Source organism: Leptonotus elevatus, chromosome 20 (genome assembly GCF_054856555.1).
Source record: "Leptonotus elevatus isolate MCC_2025b chromosome 20, RoL_Lele_1.0, whole genome shotgun sequence".
NCBI classification, from domain to species: Eukaryota; Metazoa; Chordata; class Actinopteri; order Syngnathiformes; family Syngnathidae; genus Leptonotus; species Leptonotus elevatus.
This window is the reverse complement of record NC_141258.1, coordinates 2,232,326-2,252,974: the sequence shown is the minus strand read 5'-3', so window position 1 is coordinate 2,252,974 and position 20,649 is coordinate 2,232,326. Positions and strand designations below refer to the sequence as shown.

Below are 20,649 nucleotides of genomic sequence, written 5' to 3'. Positions count from 1 at the left end.
AAACACAAGCAGGCTGTTGATTACAGATGCGGGGACAACATTTCAACTGTTGATGAGCACCAAGTAAGAAAATAATTACAAGTCTGGAAGGCCCTTTTCAAGAGTTTTAATTTGAGGGGTTACTTGATGAGGTTAAGATATTTTCATCATGAGGGAAAATTAGAATAACATATCTGGAAAGCCCCCATCAAGAGCTTTAGTTTGAGGTATTACTCGATGTGGTTTGTTGCAAATACATTTTTGACCTTTCACTAAGAAAGTATTTCAGTTATTATGTCATCATCTGTCTCTAAATGGAACTGAATCCAATACTTACTGAAAACTCGTTGTCCGGGTCCTTCTCGCCTTTCCTCACCGGTCGCGAATACTGGAATTTATGGACTTCATTTACCGTGTAGAAGCTTTGAGAGAGAGAGAGAGACGAGAGGAGAAAATGATTCACAAACGACACAAGGTGTCTCGGAACGGAGTCGCCGAGCAGACGTCTGAGCTCCGCGCCTTTTAATCAACTTAAGAGGGAACCCAAATGAAGCGGGAAAGCGTGGCGGCAACTTCTTGATCTAATAAACAGATTATTAACGGAGCCAATTTAACGCACCGCCGGCCTAATTAAGCCCACGGGGCACTCGGACAAAGCCAGGTGAAAGAGTGTGGCTTTTGAAAAACTGGCCGCTGCCGTGACCGAGGCCAGGGTCAGCGCATGCTAATATGGCGGCGAGCAAATAAGGCAAGCAAAGGGGGCCAGCGGCCATGCAGCCGCGCGATAAAAGCTGTCGTCCAGGTGTATTTGCATAAAGGTTTCCACGGGTAAACATCCCCCTTTTAATTATGCCCACCGATGCATTCGGTGGCTCGCATATGCAAGGGAATTTACACGCTTGAGCGACGCGTGTGTGCGAATCAGGCAAGTCAGAAAGTCCCGAACATTCCACAAAGTCCACCTTCGACTTGAACAAAATGTATTTTGGTCACGATGTCATCAAAGAATGGCATACAGGCAAATAAGTAACATATTTGGAAAGTATTCATCAAGGCCGTGAATTTGAGGTATTACTCCATACGGTTTGTTGCAAATATATTTTTACCTGAGGATTTGTTCCGCCACGGGCTTGTTGTGGAATTTGGCGGGTAAATCCAGGATGGGTTTCACCGTGAAACACTGGACGTCTTTACGCAGACACATCAAGGAATGTAATACAAATAAAAATGTGGCAACATTCATTTTTTTTTTAAACAACGGAATTGGATGAGTTGCTGGATTGAGGATACACTGTCCGTGGGAATTTTTGATGTCATCGCTGGGTGGCGTGGTGGTCTTCATCTTCTCGGCGTTGGGGAACTGCGTGAGGAGACGGGCCTCAAAGTCCTCCCAGCGCTCGTACTCCTTGCCGCGGTAGATGAACATTTTGTTCTGGAGGGAGACAATTTATTTATTAATTATTTTATTGTATTTATTATTATTTGTTTTATTTATTTTTATTTTTATTATTACGATTATTATTTATTATTTAATAAATTAATTAATTAATTTATTTTATTTAATTTTTGGGGGTCTTTTTATAACCGATTTTTTTCTTTCTGGATGATGTGAAAATAAAAGTCCTCTGTCCTACTTTACGACTCGACCAGTAGGCGACCGGGCCGAGCATCAGAGACTCGGTCGGCAGCCAGACAAGGACGACGAGGAAGGGAGGAGAGGGAGGAGTTTCAATAGAGCCCAAGATGAGACGAGCGCAATTTGCCGTCTGCGAGGACACATGAAAGAATCAAAGTGCGACCCGAGAAGAACTGTTCTTCAAAGTGGACCTTCAGGACTTTTTTTATGGGGGGGGGGGGGGGGGTGACACTGCCGCTTTAAATAAAGTTGCTGGAACTCTTCCATTAATAGGATAAAATGGTGTGTTCAAGTGATATCATGTCGACTGAGTGAAGACATCATCAACTACAAAAAAAACGTTTGCGATTGTTTTTTACCATATCAATGCTACAAACGCTTGCCTCGCTAACTCGCTAACTCACCCGCAGGAAGGACGGGAAGCCGACGCCGTAGTAGCCCACAGCGAAGTAGTCGGGTTTGGGCCGGATCACCTTGACGATGTTCTCGTAGAACTGCGCCTGCTTGCGCTGCGAACGGATGTGCGTGTGCGGGTCAAACGTGCGCCATCGCAGATGCGGAATGTCGTACGGTCACCTTGCTCGTATTTATCATTTTTTGGCCAATTCAATTTCAAAACAAATGTACCAGGGATGCGCTAAGCTGCTCAAAGTCGAACATTTCATTTTCGTACTGCTCGGCTAGCTCCTTCCCCAGGATGATGGCTTCCTCCCACATCTGGAAGACACAAGCACACACAAATTATAAATGACAAAACAAAACAAAAGAAAAATGAAACTATACAAGGTGATCAACGAAGTGTGTGCCGCTGACCTTGCCCTTGTCAAAGTAACCGATAATCTGCTGGTAGAGCTGGTCCTTGAGTTGGCCTTGAGTGGCGGCCTGGTAGCCGTCTCGCTGGGTCAGGTGGGCGGCGCACGCCTCGTCAGACCACTGGAAAAAAGGGGCAGCGGATGGCGTTCCTGTTTCATCATCAACGCCACGCAATAAGGTTGGACTGCTTTCAAAATTGGAACAAATGCGATCCATTTCGCTGCCGCTCCTTATTGATTTCCCGACAGCCGAGCGCGCCATTTACATGCTAAAAGGATTTCTGTTGATCCGTTGCTGACCTCGCCCGCCATCCGCGCGCCTTGTAGAGCCACAAATGTGCCGCTGAGCGCTAGAGTGGGCTAACTCCGTTTTTTTGTTGTAAGAAATAAACACTTAGTTAAAGACATATATACCTTGAGCAACTTGGCGTGCAGCAGCAGCGTGTAAGCCGCCTCCGTGTAGTTGTCGCACTCCTTGTGGAGGTCGCACAGCTTATACAAATACCTTTCGGAAGGAAAAGGAAAAGAAAAAAAAATCAAGTGTAATCCAACTGTCGTCATGAAAGAAGGAAACGCTTACCTGATGTACATTTCCTCTCGGTCAATCTCCTTGTAAAAGTTCTGTGGAAGGAAAAGGTCGTCATTCAAAGGCACTAAATAGGTTTGGATTGTTCAAGTAAGATGACTTCAAAGAGCATTGGACACGTTCCATACTTATTTTATTTACATGGCAATAAAAAAAGCTTTTTTGTTATTATTTAAATAGTACATTTTTCAATTCTTATTAAAATTATCATTAAATTTTCATTTTTATGTCAAGACAATTAAGAGCATATTGTAATTTTTATGGTTAACAATTCTTAATATTTAATAATAATAATAATAAAAATAATAATAATAATCAATAAAATTATGTAATAAGAAAAATATTTACAATATGACAAAATAATTATACAGGTCTTATTTTTATACATTTTATTTACATGAAAACAAAATAAGCATTTTTTATTATTACATTATATATATTATTTACATTTTTTAACATTAACAGACATCAAAACAACAGTAACATTCTCAAAAACCAATATAATAAAAAAAAAAAAATGAATATTTATAAGCCTTTTATTTATTTTATTAAAATAAACTGTTTCAATGATTTCTGTGCTACCACATCGATACCCTCCTCATACTTCACACATCAGCATCCCGTTAGCAGGACGGTCCGCCTCATTATGCCCTTGCACAGCTGCCTTAATATTATTATTATTATTTATTTTTTTAACCAAAAAATTATAAGCAATTTTTCTCCCTTCTAATGAAAAGAAAAAGCACATCAATCAATCATCTTTATAACGATCAATCAATCAACTGACCAGCACGTTGACGGTGCAGCTCATGCGGTTCTCCTTGTTCTCGTCGTGCATGATGGTGCGGTAGTCCAGCAGGCGCTCCAGCAGGCGCACCACCAGGGTGACAAAATTCTCGCCGCTTTTGGCCAAGTACTTGTGCTTCCGGCAGTGCTCCAGTAAACTGGAGATGGACTCAAGAGTGTTAGCGTTTCAGCGCCATCTACAGGCGCAATGCCGGCACGCGCACTCACATTTTCTGGAAGAGGACTTTGTACTGCTCGTCCCCGCGGCCGCCCTCCACCTCGTGATCCAGCTTGGTGATGATCTCGTTCTCAAACTGCAATCAAATGTGTTGAAAGCATTTTTTTTTTTATCTCTCCATGGCAAGATTTTCATTTGTCGCAGGTGTGTCTGGAACGCATCCCCCGCAAAAACGGTGTTCATTTCATGGCGCCTACGTGCACACACACACACACACACACACACACACAGACACACACACAGAACATGCGCAGCAAAGTGGATTTCCCTCATGCAGAAAAGCTTCGTTTTATGCCGTAACGAGGCAGAACATTAGGTTGCTCTCGGCGCCACTGTTGATAATCGTGGCACAACACAACACAAAATGAGATTTGCCCAATTACAAGTCAGCTCGCGGCTACACGCCGTTTATTTTCCCCCACATTCCCGTACCAGACACCCCCCTTCCACTCCCATGTCATTGCAGTGCAGTAGCAATACAGCGCACTTACTGTATGTCTTTTTCATTCATTTCAAAATTGGAAATCTATAGTAATGTATGGTATAAAAAAAAAAAGAAAAGAAAAAGAAATCCCAGGCGTACCCTCTGGAAGCTGCACGTGAAGTGGAACTCGCACTGCATCATGTCGAAGAAGATGGCGATGGTGGCCTTTCGCAACTCGATCTCTGGGACCAGCGTCATTTCCAGGATGGGGCCCACCATCTCGGGGATGAATTTGATTTTGTGGGGCCCTTTTTGGATTCAAGGGGACACATCATTTGCATTAAAAGGCGATAAGGTAAACATCTGTGATAAAGGAATAAGGTGCATTTAAGGGAAGCTCAGCTACAGAATTCTTAATGGCCTCCACTTGTGCCTCTCTGGACAAAACATGAGCCAATTAAAAGTACATTTTTCCACATTTGACAGCAGTTATTGGTTGCAATGGCGAAACACGGAGTGCGATCAATAGCCAAAAAAACAAAACAAAACAGTGTGCCTGTGAAATTACCTAGATTGTACCACATATCCCGGATCTCGAAGCCGATTTGCCGCCGCATGTCCTGGTACCTGGAAACATCATCCGCATAAAAAGGTTTAAAAAAAAAAGCTCATTTCTGTATTCGAGTCTAAATTTTCTAATTAATTTGAACTATTTTGAAACATTAATTAAAACATTAAAAGCACATTTTCATCTTAAACACATTTAATTAAAATCAATTCTCAATTTTTTTCGGTTTTTGGTGAGCTAACAAATACACGCACGCACACACGCACATACACATTCTCACCCACATACAAAAAAAAAATGTATATATGTATATATATATATATATATATATATATATATATATATATATATATATATATATATATTTAAAAAAATAAATAAAAAAAATAAAGAGCAATGATGATGACATTTCCGAATGAACAATACTGAGCTCTTAGAAAAAAAAGGAAAAAAGAAAAGAAAAAGAAAAAAAATCCATTCTCAATGCAACTTTTATTAGTACAGATATAAGCACATTATGTATTTATTAATGTTGTGTTTAAATATTTATTAAATTATAATTAATATATATATATATATATATATATATATATATATATATATATATATATATATATATATATATATATATATATATATATAACCTTTATTTAACCAGGTAAAATGTTTGAGAACTAATTTACAAACATGATTTGGACAAGAAGCCCCAACATATATGACATAAATACAACATTTTTATTTATTTTTTTATCTATTTTTAAAAAGAAGCACATTTAACATTTTAACATTGTGGTACAAATGCAATTGAAACGAGAGCAAATCTGCATGTGACTTTGTAAAGCTTAAAAGCTGCACGACTGACTTGTGGCAGATTTTGGACCGCTTGTCACTGGAGAAGTTCTCCAGCTGCAGCGACTCCTGCGTGAGAAAGGCCACGGCCAGGTGGAAGTAGTTGTTCCATAACTAAAAGAAAGAAAGAAACAAACAAACAAACAGAGAAGATGTGAGGCAGAGCGGCAAAAAATGGACTTGTACAACAATACCATTCCGTGTCACAACATTCTAAATTAGACTTTAAGGTCCATTTATTTTGTCACCCAGAAAAAAGAAAAAAAAACGCAGTTGAACGTTTTTGTCAGATATAACAAAATCATTCTCAGCAATTTTTTCCCTCAATACAACTTTCTGTTCATAACAGACTAAAATTATACATACAGCGGTGCCATGAAATAAAAGTGATCCGATTTTTCCCCGAGGTTAAACTCTTATCAGAAGGCACCATTTGAATGAAAAAAATAAAGGTGTGGGGGAGTTCATCTCATACCTGCAGCTCAAAGTTGGTCTGATCCAGAAATTTCTTGTTGAGCACGGCCGCATACTGATTAATGGCCCGCAGGAAGACCCTGCACAGATAAGAGACACACAAAAAGTGTTTGCTGCTCACATCTGATAAATGTGTGCTCCTTAAAAAAAACAGCAAAAAAAAAAAAAAGGGGATTAAAAAAACTCCATACTTATAATCGCATTTTGTTCCCCTTTGTGCGGCATGAAAGGTCACTTTCCACTCAAACTACTTTGCCTTGTAAAACAAAAGAGCCAAAAGTGATTCCGAGTGGCACGTCTCGCAAATGCCAAAGGACTAAAAAGCTCGTTTCACCCAACTGAGCAAATCCAAAGTCAAACGGGCCACTTTGTAACACCAAGACAGTCATCAATCAGTTACAGCAGCTCTAAAAAGTCTACACACCCCTGTTCAAATGCCAGCTTGTGTTGAAATCATTTCAAAACTTTTCCCACCTTGTCCTTTTTATTTATCCATGTATTTATTTGAGTTTCTTTTTTTGTCTTTTTGAAGTCACTTTGGAAATGACTATGTTGATTATATAATCTCCCACCGCCATCGCCATAAATGAATCAAGTGCAGTGAGTGAAGCAGCTCGTGGCGTCCAGACGGCCAAGCAGAAGGTGCGCGGGGCGGGAGAAAGCGTGCCGCGACAACAGCGTCTGACGAGCTAATCCGCTGTGATGTCCTGCAATTAAAAGTTAATAACTTCAACGGTACGAAGCTTTTAAAAGGCTGGCGGAGGCTTTATTTAACTCAACCCCCCCCCCCTCCGCCAAATAAAAAACGTTCTCAATAAAGTGGATTATTTTATGGAAGGAGCAGTCCACGGGGGTTGCGGTAATTCGTCGCAGGAAAGATGCGTGAAAGATGGCGAGGGGAAGCAAGGTCGACTGTCAGGGTTTTCACGAGCGTCCAATAAAGAGGCGTCGAGACGTAATGCTGGAGTAAGTCAATCTGGCAGGGAAGCTGAGGGAAAATTTTTCACTTTGTGGGGAAAAATCTTCACCGCCATGCTCCTCCGAAAAAAATGATGACAACTATGACTTAAAAAACGAAAATAGGTAAATTGGTAAATAAGTGGTTGAAGAGTGTTTTTAACCACGTTCACACTTTGACCAAGACTGTGCTTGACCTTGAACGTGAATAAATGCCAATAATGACACGATACATGATTCATGTCCCACCCTGGAAACTATCCGGGCCATACATATTAAAAGTCACCTTAATCATGACTGGCAAAGGTTACCAAGTGTCACGGAACACCTCGGGATTAGCCTTACGCAGTCACTTTCTACGGATCCATCCCCCTGGCCCTAAAAATAATAAAAAAATAATAATAAAAAAAAAATCCCGTCCTGCTCAGCGCTTAAGACTTTTACCACAATGACGTATGAACGCCTCACTCAATTTTCCGCTGCCGTGCACATGCCAATATAGCTGATATTTAACGGCGGGGCTAATGCTAGAATGGCTTTCCAATGGCTGCACCCCGCCTGCTGGGAAATATTAAGACGGGATATTTAAGCAGCATTTAACGAAGGAGGGTAGACAAAAGCAAACAGGTGTCATGCCACTAAATTTGAGACTTTTGGTTGACTTCCTCTGTCTTTTCAGGCATGGTTTTTCTTGAGATTTTTTTTTGTGCGGCTCTACTGGTGATTGACACGTCTACACCCACATAAAATGACGAAACTAAAAAGTCTTGCCATCGCCGCGTAGATGTTATTCGTTAGCATGTCTATGACGTTTTGCATTGTTCGTTAGCTTAAAGCTAAGCGGACTTTTTTTTTTAAAAGCAATGCTTTGAACTTGAGCCCAAAAAAAAAGAAAGAAAGAAAAGAAATTCATCCAAATTGAAACATAGGAGGCGAAGGTATAATTATAATATTAAGTTCCGGCACTTGAACGCCTGTTTGAAGCCAGCAATCTGCCTGAGCGCAGACACGTAATTGGCTTAAAGGGGAAGGCTTGGAGAAAAAGGGAATTAAAGACAGGACAGTTCCACCGAGAGCACATCCTGCCATTAATTACAAATGTAGGGAGAAAAAAACAACTAATGAGGCGGACAAAAATAGAAGGGACCATCATCGCGACTGAAACGCTCTAAAAAAGGCCATTTGAAAGGCAGTTGGAAAGAAATTAGAAATGATTTATCAAACATTGTTCCACAGAACGGACGGGATGAATTTTCCCCAAATTCCGAGAGGCGACCCACTAACACACTAGAGATCTGTCTAGTACATGTCCTCCAAATTGGGTAAAATTGGCCGTTTCAAAACAAAATGGCAGACCAAAACTGACAAAATTAAAAACAAATAAATGTATAAATAAATAAATAAATAAATAAAAGTGAAAATAAACACAACAAAATATATATATCCATAAATAAATTAATGAAAGAAAAAATTAATACAAAAATAAAAAATGAGATGAAAAAATTATATAAATAAATATAAATACAAAAATAAATATATAAATAGAATTAAATATCAATAAAACGCCTTGTCAGGATGAAATGTTATTCAAATGAGAGTGCGGCCCTTAACATGCCTTGGGTTGGATTCTGCCTTTGCTAATTGCTTTTCAATGGTCGAGTGAGCAGGTCGACAGACAAGTTCGCAACTTGGACCTTTCAAGATAATTGCAGATAATTATGTAGTACTCACCTGTGGCATCGACGTGTAGCGTTCAACTTATTTTTCACGGTTTTTGTTGTTGTACTTGACATCACCTTTAAGATGCAGCTCAAGTCGTCACAGTAACACCACCACTAATAATGGAACCTTTAGTGCTTTGGAGCCACCCCTCGGCATTAAGAGCCATTTGGCTCCAGTACGCGCGTGTCATCATTATGATAAATATGCTCAATCAATGCGGCGCCGTCGGTGAAATCATCTCATTATCGCTGATGGATGGCCGCCATTTTGAATCCTCAATGTATGTCGGGCTGCCGTCGCATATCAACCCTCGTCCCCGCAACCACCTTCCTTCCTTCCCCTTGCAGCCACGTATGCTAATGAACATTTATCAGCAGATCATACTTGCTAATTGAGTTCAGAGAGCATCTTGGGTAATGATCCCCATCTATGGGCGAGCGAACGCCGGCTAGGAAGAAAGTTGCGCGCTAAGAGATAACGGGAAGGTCACAAGGCTTTGTTATCAGATCAATTTATTAAGGCGATTAGCTCCGTTTCAGGCGATGAATGATGAATGCGCCGTCCCCTTTTAGCCATCGACGTGCTTGCAACAAGACTCTGGCGCTCATGTGACAATGATTTGCTCAAACTTTGCCGCCGCTCGCGCAGACGAAAATTCTCGCATACTTTGGCTGCGAATGGACACATTCTCTTGGATGAAGCTGATCAACGAAGGACATCTAAAAAGGGGCGAAATTGTCATCAAACTACATCATCATCATGCTCCACCCACACGCAATAAAAAAACAAAAAAAGCCTTGCAATTCAATTTATCGTTGGTCATCTTGTCTCGCTTTCCTGGTTAAATTTGGTAACGATTTGATAAAATCTGGTTTCTGATCAAAGGCGGAGATGAAAGCAAAGATGTCAAACAGGCATCTCGTCATGACCTGGATCTTTTTTCTTTCCTCACAAATGTAATATAAACTTTCTCCAAGTTGGCGGCAGTAAATTTGTGGATTCCATCCGACAAATAAAAAACGTCAACGACACTGTATGGGGGTCATTGTTTTTCGTATCATGTCTTTGAAAAACTGTCAGGGTTTTAATGTGTTTTCCTCAGGAAAAATTAAATATTCTTGCCAAACGTTATGATTAAGCGGCATTTAGCTCAAATGTTTTCCTTCGCACAAAGTGGCAACATTGCAAATGCACGAAGTTGAATCCTGCTCTCATTATTCTAATTTTACCCCAATCTGCTAATGATGTCTCTGGGTTGCCGCAGCTGTGAGAACAAAATGGAGGCCCAAAGAGGAACGTGATGATGATGATGATGATGATGAAGAGGAGGAGGAGGAGGATGACTTACCATAGATTAGTGATTCAGCACATCAGCAGCAACTTACTGTAACTATCAAACTAGCCTGCGAGGGAGCGCATTCGGCCGACGAGGCAAAAACGGACATGCAAGTGTTGACTTAGAAAGTTAAAATGAAAAAAAAAAAAAAAAACATGTTGCGCAATCTTCTTCCCATCCCTGTGAGGAAGCTTAAGCCAACATGTGCTAATTAAGCGCAAGAACAAACAAAGACAGGAGGTTACCTAGGGGACATTCAGACCTCTAATGAACAACGAGAGGTAATTTTGTGCAAGACGTCACACAGCTACGATGCATTGTAGTCGTGAACAAGAAGAAAATTAGGAGAGTGTGGTGAGTGAGAACGTACATTTGTTCTTGTAAAGTTTGTGGTTAAGTAAAGCAAAATAAAGTTGCGGTCACATCCCTGTGCAACCTGGCGGCGATAAGCGGTGACGGCAGCGGTTTGCTAAACGGCGCTAAAATACAGATCGACTGCTAAAGGAAAAACAACACCTTTATAACTACTTGCCTTAACTTCATGTGACAAGCAGCTCTTGAATAAACCACACGGCTTGTTTTATATTTCAACCACGCTGGCACCAAGCCAGGTTGGCATGAATAAAAGACGACGAGCCGCCAAGTAAGAAAAGATGGCAGGGCAGAAAGTTGCGAGATTAGCATTTATTAATTCATACGATTGTTTACTGTCTGCTCATCTGATTGCCGAACGAGACCTCGTGTTGATATTTGCATGGCGGGATCGGGGGAGGCAGGAAAACAAGGCGCAGCCACGCTAACCCACTTTTGACTCCTGTTCCTTAGCAACGTCAGCGTTGGGACTGGAAAGGCCACAGCGGCGTGCCACTTACTTGTTTTGCATCATGTTCATTATGACCCAGTCCGAGGGGTAGACGTTCTTCCCGATGAGGTCTTTAAACATGATGAAGGTTTCCATGAGGAAGTCCTGCAAAACAAAGTTGCGCCGTAGTTGAAATTTCCCGATGGCAAATGACCAAACAATGACAAGAAACAAAATGGTTCCTAATCGAGCGTCATACATCCGTCACCTGTCTGGTCTAATGTGGTTCAAATAGGGTCGCAATTGGAAAAACAATCTGTATGAGGAGTTCACTTTTTTTTGTAACTCGTTATTTTCCCATTTATTGAACATACAAAAATGGAAAAACTCGCAGCAGGGGTGGCCAAGTTCGGTTAACAAAAAAATGTCCACACTGGGGCAGGTTTCTGCAAGAGGAGTTCGCTTCTGAAACGCACCAGAAAATGACCAAGTTTGACAAAATGGCTAACTTTCTGTGTGTCATTTCAGGCATGAGGATAAACATTTTTTTTTGGAGGGTCTAACTTATCAAAGATGCACCTACAAGCTAAGTGAAATTGTCATCTGTTCCTCACACACAAGTCAGTCCAATATATGAGATTTTAAAATTGGCAACAATCAGACAAAATTTCGACGACAAGTACCTTTTCTCCGAAGGACTGCTGGAAATAGTCAAAATTGAGTCTGAAATTGCCACTTTGAACCAAAATGTCAGACTTCCTGTGTCTTTTCAGACATGCCCTCTTGAGAGTCTATTCATGATAGACCTGCCTACCCACATTTCATGCTGCTATGTGAGTGTTTTAGGAAAAAAGTATGGGAAAGCCCTGAAAACGGCCATTTATTCAGCCCAAGAATAACAAGGACAAAAAGAAAGAAAGCAATTTCAAAGTGCTAAAGTCCGGGGTGCATCTTTTAGGGATTTGAGGTGGCGTGTTTGGAGGTAGAAGGGAAAAGAAAAAAAAAAACCTCCTGTGAGATGCAGACAGCTTTGAAATGTGGCTACGGCTGCGAGAGGAACAATCAATCTGTGCAAAGATTCCAGCTTTCTGGCAGTGATTGTTTGTCTTGCCAACAGCCTCACGGTGGCCTCTCAGGAGAACACAGTCAAGGTCACAGAGTTTGCGCTCTGTGCTCAAGTTCCACTGCACGAGTCGGTGAGGGTCAGCGCGTGCTGATGCTCCCCACCAATGCAAATAGTAGAGATAGACCGATATGGTTTTTTCAGGGCCGATACCGATGCTGATTATTAGCAGTCAAGGAGGCCGATAACCGATTTTTTGAAGCTGACTTCATTTTCCGAAAAAGGGGTGGGGATATTAGCATCATTTTTTTTAAATACAAATGCCAATCTTTACTTTGTTGTAATGTCTTAAAGCATATTTATTGAACACTTTATCAGACTTTTCAAAATGTAGAAGTTTTTTTTTTTTATCTTAGACTATACCAAAATTGACCAGGACCCCCCCCCCCCCAAAAAAAAAACCCTCAATTACTCGAATATTCTAATTCTAACTGCTGCAAAACGGAAACAGATGAAAACATACTTTTTTTTTCCTGATGAAAGAAGAGACTTTATTCTTTCTTTTGGGAGGTTTCATCTTTTTCTAGCAATAGGAAACATAATTCTGTGGGCTTTGCAAAATCAGTAAAAATCCAGTAAAACAGTCGGGAGTGAAGGCGATTGTTTTAGTGAAAATGGCCGGGAGTGAGTGAGTGAGTTTAAAAAGAAATGACACCAGAAAGTCATCCTTATTGGCACTCACCACGACGTCGCTCCTTATTTTGCCGAAGGTGTTGATCAGATGTGTGTAGTGGTAATCGTCCATCTGCCTCAGCGTGGCCGTCATGCTGGCTACGAAGCTCCCCTGCACAACAACAACAACAACAACAAGTACAAGAAGTGTGTTAGGTCAAAAGTGGACCGATTCCGATGGACTTGCAGACTTGATTGGACGGGAGTTTGGAAGCGAGGGGACCGCTCGCTTCCTTCCCGCGCCGTGCGCCATCTCATTAACCCGCCGGCCTCCCCTTGTCTCGCCTGATTAGAAAAGCCTGCGATGTCCCTTAAGGGCTGCCTTAGCCCGGCTCAGGTTAGCATCGCTGCACGGCGCAGATAGGCGGGCCGAGCGCAGCGGAGGTGTTCGGATGCCCGTCACGTGCCGGCCAGGGACAAAGCAAACGCATCAATTAGCTTTTGAATGCTGACAGGTAGTTTTTGCTTCAGAACTCCAAAAAGAACCGACGGATTACAGAGCTTTAAAAGCAAATCCTTTCTAATCAGCTATCAAAAGTGATAAAAGAAACGGCAACGAGTTGGAATTATACTCTTATGATGGCCTTTAAATATTCACCACGTTCGACTGATAATATTTTAAACCTTTATTACATAAGTATGAACTTCGAAAAGACTGCTGAATTTCATCAAACACAATTATTTCAGTAGCGAGGAAACGTGCAATGTGCTTCATATTGTGTAGCTTTTGCCATTTTGGGGTCATTAAAAAAAAAAACATTTCCTCTGGCAAAATTCCACCCAGTTTCATTCAACACGGCAAAAAGAGAACAAAAACTAAATGGCACGAAATGTCCCTCGGATCTCTTAAGAGTTAAACGGGCCGCAAATGATGTGGCTGGCAATTAGAAACGCATCTGAATAATCATTTGCATGATTTGTATTGCTGCAGAGAGGGCGAGCGCATCACGGAGACAATCAAGAGAAACTCCGCACAGATAAGAACGTGTAATTAAAACCGAGGGTGAGATCAAGATGAGCCGCGTGTGAGCAACTGGATTGCGTATGCAGCTCAGGTAACAACATCCTGTGCAATCGCTTTGCCAAAAACTTTTGAAGCCACGCACGCACTTTGGCGGCACACAACCTCGAACAAAAAGTATCATGGTTGATATGACAGTGTTTTCAAAACTCAGCCATTGAAGCTGCTTTCAACTAGTGACATGCAATTTGCTATGCATGTTAATAATAATTAAAAAAATAAAAATAAAATAAAAATCCTAAGAACCCATGCCCAAAAACACAAAGGAAGTTTGTTTTTGGTTTAAAGCAGCCATTTTAGGGTCAATTGGACCATTTCCTCGAGTTATACAAAAGACGGATTTTCAAGGTAGTTTTTATCTGATTGCTACCAAATTTGAACTACTCTACTTATATAATGTTGTCTTACTATAAGAGTTCAATTTGTTCCAAGACCATGCTTATAACTCAAAACACTTATTAAAAAATTTAATTGATCTTTTCTAATAAAAATGAATGGAAATGCACCCCCCCCCCCTTTACTTATATGAAAACAGTGACACATTAAAATAGAATGTAAAGAATTAAACATTTTGTGCAATACTATGATTTCAATTGAATGGATATTGTGCTATTCATACTTATTTGTTATATTTATTTTTTGAATTCGATTTTTTATATCCGGTTTTAGTTTCACTTTTATACATTTATTTAGTCATTTATTTATTTTTTAATTTTGGCAGTTTTGGTCCTCCATATTTCACAACCGACTTATTCAGCTGTCGCTATATTATTTCTTTTTTTCTCGCAAAGGATTTGCTGCCTACATGTGTAAAATTTTACCCCCAAAATAGCTTGAAAACAAAAAGTTATAAAAATTTGTGAAGGTTAGGGTTACGGAATGGCTGTCCTTGTCCTTGTTGTCTACCTTTGAAGAGGGAGTCGTCTTATTCTCACCAAAGCCTCACATTTCTTGGTCAATTTATCTTATTTGCGCCCATCCATTGTGCGTCCATAAAAAGTCAAACAAAGGAAGGTCTTAAAGATTTTGTCGCTGTAGTAAAAGCAGATAGATGAGCCCTCGGGCCCCCCCTTATCTATACACGTTGAGAATGCACAGCAGCATCCCTGCAATATTTGCTGTCACACCTCGCATCTCTATTCTGCATGTGACGCCGGAACATCTGGTACGACATGTGCTCCTGTTCTGCGTTTAGATCTTAACTGTGGCTGGGTGACAGCGTCAGGATACTTTCTCTTGGCAGCCTTTCTCTCGGAAAAAAAAAGCAGCGCGCGGGGCCGCTCGCTAGCACGCCGGCCAGGTCCCTCACCTCCGTTTAATTTGTCATCAGGATTTGCCAGCTGATCCCAGCGCCTCCAGCGGCAATTAGGTTGGTTGGGCTGCTGACGAATCAGTCACGGGCCGCACATAACGGGCATAAAATCAAAAAGTAAGATTGGCCAGTGCATGCCCGTTAGCTTAAGTGGTTTATGCCCAAGCCTTATGGCAAGCCCTGCATTGAGGCTTCGCACATGTTACATGTGCTAACCAGGATCCTTATCGCACGGATGGATTTCCCGCTGAGGAGAAGAGGAGCAGCAGCGCTTAGACACCCTGTTGCTGTTTTCAAGAGTGCGTAGCGAGGGGACTTGTGAAGAAGGCTTTGAAGTTTGCGGCGCTTTTATTAACCAAGCAAACGCGGGGGGGGTGGAATTACTGCCGGCCCTTCATGCTAGCTATACACTTCGGATCGAGCAATTAGGTGAAGAAAATGAAGACGAAACAGCTTGTCGTCATCAAACAAGTCTTTGATTGTTGTTTCCCATCAGAGCCACGCATATTCCCGACCTCATCACCAAGAGGAATCGCAATCGGGAAGGCGGTGTATGGCGATACTCTCAAGAACCTCCGATACGTCGGTGCATTTACATAGCCGTGCCAAATACCGCAACTACCCAACTGACCAACCAACAGGCCACTTACTGACAAACTGATAAGCTGATGATCAAGCAATGAGCAATGAAGCAATCAGCCAGCCAACAGACTGGCCAACTAACTGATCTAATCAAATAAATCAACAGAGTGAACTGACTGAGTAACCGACAAACTGTCTGACTAACCAATCAAATAACCAACCTACAAACAGACTGAACTGACTAGCTAATCCACCAATTGACTGACTTATCAAAGTAGGAACCAGCTAACCAAAACCAACCGTGAAAATGGTAACGGGGATTTAATTTCTGTGCTAAATGGATCCTGCTGTCCAGTTCCACACCGAGACTGAACAAACTGTACTTGCTTCTTCTTCCTTCTCGACCCATCCATCAACATCCCAAGTCAATCATCTAATGGCCGCCCATCGAGCTGCAGTGTTTATATAGTTGATTTCTCCCACCGAGCGACAATAAAGCAAAGCTGAGAGCTGACATCTATCACTGTATCCTGAGGGGCTCAATATCCGTCTCGTGCTCGAGGGGGCAAAAAGGTGGTGGATTGTTATAGTGGAAATGGGGGGGAAAAGTGATTAGCGAGTGGAATTGTGACTCTCACTTAGGCAAAAAGCTGATGTTAAACTTCACTTATGTATATATATATATATATATATATATATATATATGTGTGTATATATATGTATGTATATATATATAGCAAATTAAATTATTTCTGGGACCCAAAAGTAAAACTTACAAAGCCCCCTAATTTGAGAATCACTAAAAAGAAACACCGAAGCAGACTTAACAGCTGTGTTTTGTAGCCTGTTCCAAGCATTCATAATTTGCCAGAGAGTTTGGGGGGGAAAAGATGTTAATGACCGCTGCTCAGCCAGCGGAGCAGATTGTATGGATGGAGGCGGCACCGGCTCGGTCAATATCGTGTTGTCAAGTCTTGCAGGGCCAAATTGCCGAGGCTATTTGTTACCACGCGGCAGTCCGAGAAAGGCAACGCTACGTATTAGCCTTGCAGCCAACGTTGGGGGACAACTGACCTTTCGATAAGCTACACTAGAAAGAAGCAACTGTCCAATTAAATTGCATAAGACGTTAGCATGATTGGTCATGTATGGCGAGTTAGGGACTGTTGTCGGAAGGAGTGGCGGTTGACCCGGTAATTTGCCGGCGACTGACAATGGAACAGAGACAGAGACCTACCAGCTGCGACCGGAGTGTGAAGTTGAATACCAGCAACTCACTGCCCACACTGTTTTGTGTCGAAAGCAATTGAGCATTATTTTCTCATTTCCATTTGATATAGTTGACAAAACCTTCTGCCTGAGAAGTTGTTTTTCAGAAAATTGGATATTTATCAAGGAAGAGCAGTGAAAACCAGTTTTTCCGCATAACCGACATACAAGGGGCATTCGAAGGTGGCCACAGAATGAATTTCTCGTATCTCAATGCTGCAGAAGATGGGCAACCTAACGCATATATTAGATGGATGCTGCCTTGTCTTAAAAGTGAATCTCCCTTTTTTTTTCTGAGAGATCCATCTTTGACACGCTGAACTGCTCTCTCACTTGTGGTTCAGCTCAATACAGACACTCTGGACTATAAAGTGGTGTGTGCTACGCATGGATGAACCGGGGAAATCTCGGAGGGCGTGTTTGATATGAAGCGGAGTGATGACCACAGAGCGGCGAAAATATGGTTTCCACAGCAGTTGGTACAATAATATTCTTGGTCGGAGCACGAGAGCATCTCTGTAAATTACGAAGCAGGCCATATCTATAATTCAATTTGCAGGCCCTTCAGCAGGACAGTATGTAGGGTCCTTTGACCCCACGGCTCTCCATACGCTACACACGCAGGGTGACAAGGACGTCGAATAAAGAAAGCTCCCCCTGAGGGCTTGGCTCTGAGCTAATGAAATCAATAGCGGAAAAGAGAGAGGAGACACTCCAGCGGTTTATCCTGCTGAGAAACTGTTTGCTTACACAAGCACATCGCTGAGCGCAAACTAATAAAAAAAGGAAAACGGCAAAGCTTTTCTTTTCCTCGGGTCCAACAAACGTATCTCGGGGTGGGGTGGACAGTCCAGTAGACAAAAAGCCATTAACCCTGAGTGGTTGTCACCAGCGTGCTCCAAGGTCAAGCGCTTGGAGAAAATAGGAGGCCAGTTCAGAATCAAAGCTGAAACTCGGATCAATAACCAGGCAGATTGGCATTGAAAAAATGTCAGATCGTATGCTTTAGTCCAGTGGTTCTCAACCTCGGTCCTTGAGTACCCCCTATCCAGCCTGTTTTCAATGTCTCCTGCGGCCAACAAAGCTGAGGATTGTTATCAGGCTTCATGCAGAGTTTGCCGAGTATCTGATCGTTTGAAACACCTGTGTTGGCTGTTGGAGACATGGAAAACAGGCTGGATAGGGGTACTCGAGGACCGGGGTTAAGAACCGCTGCTTTAGTCCATAAAGATAATGCAATGGGCTTTCAACGCTCACATGAGAAGAAACCTATGGAAACGTGGTAAATCCAACAAACAAAGAAATCAAGAAGAGAACGAACAAATCAAAACAACTACAAACTAAAGACCTCATGAATCAACCAATGAATGGACTATAAAACCAGCGGACTAATGAACTAACCACAATCAATGAATCAATGACATAAACCAAAACACGAGCGTGCAAAACAATTGAACAAACAAACCAATACACATACAAACGAACCAACAATCCAACAACCAACTAACAAAGAATCCACTGAACAAACCAAACAAACCAGCCAACTGTGAACTGATGAACCAACCCATGGAGGTAAAAGCAATACCTAAACTCCTTATGTCCTCCTAATATGCAAGAAGCCTCTGTCATCTCTCACATTTCAACTTTTCAGTATTGTACCACACGCACACACACACACACGCACACGCACACGCACACGCACACGCACACGCACACGCACACGCACACGCACACGCACACGCACACGCACACACACACACACACACACACACACACACACACACACACAGTCAGGAGAGCTGCAGCTCATTACCATGGTACCTAAGGCTTGGAAGGGCTTCCCTGCAAAAGTACAAGGGGGAGAGGGTGCGGGGGTGGGAGAACAAAAACATCCAACTCGCTCCACGCAATTAGTTTGACATCACACACACTGCAAAAGTCAGCCACAAATGAAGTCGGGTGTCCTGTGACGCAAGTGCTGCGCGAGTGAAGGAGAACAAGGGTGAATGGAGAAATGGCCGAGCAATGCCAGTCTACATGGCGCACAGTTGGCGGGAGTAATCGATTAAAACAACAACCGGTAATGTTTCGGAATCAGTGAAACCAAAATGGTGAAAAACAATTAACTGCTCCGTCTACACTTCTCTGCCTTTCTACATGTTTTCAGCAAATTATCTTGAAACATGCATAATGTATTTAGAAACAGATCACTCAATTGACTTTACAAGGTCTTTAATGCTCCCTGGTTCACGTTGCTCAGGGTCAATATTGCTTTTCCAGCCTAATAAGTCCACAAGATCTCAATAAAGGCCTAGATACACCAATCCGACGTCGGCAAAATGTCACCGACGCCTACCCCGTGATGTCGGCACGTCGCGTAGAAAAATGATGTAAATACACACCGCACCGACCCTGACTATTACGTACCTTCAGTGTTTGCGCGAGAAGTAATTCCCCTCCATACCATTGCCGTCGTTAGTCATTATTCCTAAAGGCAACCGAAAACATCTTTACGGGGACGGGATATAAAAATGTAAACAATGCATACCGGTTACTTTTTCTCTCACGATGTCCAGCCACATGAATGAAACCCTGCGGCTTTTTGCATAGTATCGAATATAAGTAAATCTTACCTGCCATATCCAGTCGCGTCCCCATGTCATGCCATAGTTTGGCTTTCATACCTTTGTCAGCATACCCTTTAACAGTAATATCATACAATGCCGGTCGGTCTCTCTTGAACCAAAGAGACAAAGTCATCTTCCCGATCTTCTGTCCAGACAGACATTGTACGTTCAAATGCGGACAGCAGGGTGACGATGCGCAAAATGAGCGGGAAAAAAATGGTCCAGTCCTCTAATCAGTACTGTTTATCCGCGTTCATCACTTTCTCTTCTTGCCCCTTGCGCTGAACAGCCAATCACAGTGATCAAATGCCCCAGACGCCGATTTAACATGTCGAATTTGCTGAAAACGCTCTCCGCCAAAGTATTCCAACTCGATCCGACTTTACGATAGTAATTTATACACTGATCAGACGGCCTAACGATGTCCGACTGGTGTATCAAAGCCTTATGTCAATCAAGATATCAACAGAGGTTTATGAGAAATTAAGAATTAAAAATGACAGATGTCTGTTTTCAAATGTTGGAAGTATAAGTAAAAACAAGTCATCAGAAAAATTTACATTCAATTAAAACACAGATACCTGAAAAAAATATTTACCCTAAGTACAGTAACAAAAACAGTGAGGGACTAAACCTTTTACATCAGATACTAACAAACTAACAAAATAAATAAAAAAACCTCTCCAAGTACCACCAACAGAGCATTAAAATACCATAGTGTTCATCAGAAACGAGACAAAAAAACAAAACAAAAAAAAAACATTTCATATTGTTATAAGCTACCGTAAGATTGTGCAGTTTGAACATTAACACTGCACATAAATACGGCAAAATAAACTAAGTGTACTTAAAATACGATAAAATTAAAATGTTT

At 41.7% G+C, this 20,649-nt stretch overlaps 1 protein-coding gene across 2 annotated transcripts in view; it reads right to left on the bottom strand.

Annotated features, from left to right (window-relative positions):
* The window catches only part of dock1 (dedicator of cytokinesis 1), a 90,898-nt gene that overhangs the window by 7,771 nt on the left and 62,478 nt on the right, over positions 1 to 20,649 (bottom strand). For both annotated transcript variants that reach the window (XM_086064804.1, XM_086064805.1), the window contains exons 28-43: positions 12,975 to 13,076; positions 11,240 to 11,334; positions 6,354 to 6,432; positions 5,892 to 5,992; positions 5,030 to 5,088; positions 4,621 to 4,769; positions 4,028 to 4,113; positions 3,801 to 3,957; positions 3,008 to 3,048; positions 2,842 to 2,932; positions 2,429 to 2,548; positions 2,243 to 2,332; positions 2,020 to 2,124; positions 1,270 to 1,411; positions 1,086 to 1,167; positions 317 to 401 (exon numbers count right to left, since the gene is read on the bottom strand). In XM_086064804.1, coding sequence (XP_085920930.1) covers positions 317 to 401; positions 1,086 to 1,167; positions 1,270 to 1,411; positions 2,020 to 2,124; positions 2,243 to 2,332; positions 2,429 to 2,548; positions 2,842 to 2,932; positions 3,008 to 3,048; positions 3,801 to 3,957; positions 4,028 to 4,113; positions 4,621 to 4,769; positions 5,030 to 5,088; positions 5,892 to 5,992; positions 6,354 to 6,432; positions 11,240 to 11,334; positions 12,975 to 13,076 — 1,584 coding nt within the window. The remainder of the gene's footprint in view (positions 1 to 316; positions 402 to 1,085; positions 1,168 to 1,269; positions 1,412 to 2,019; positions 2,125 to 2,242; positions 2,333 to 2,428; positions 2,549 to 2,841; positions 2,933 to 3,007; positions 3,049 to 3,800; positions 3,958 to 4,027; positions 4,114 to 4,620; positions 4,770 to 5,029; positions 5,089 to 5,891; positions 5,993 to 6,353; positions 6,433 to 11,239; positions 11,335 to 12,974; positions 13,077 to 20,649) is intronic.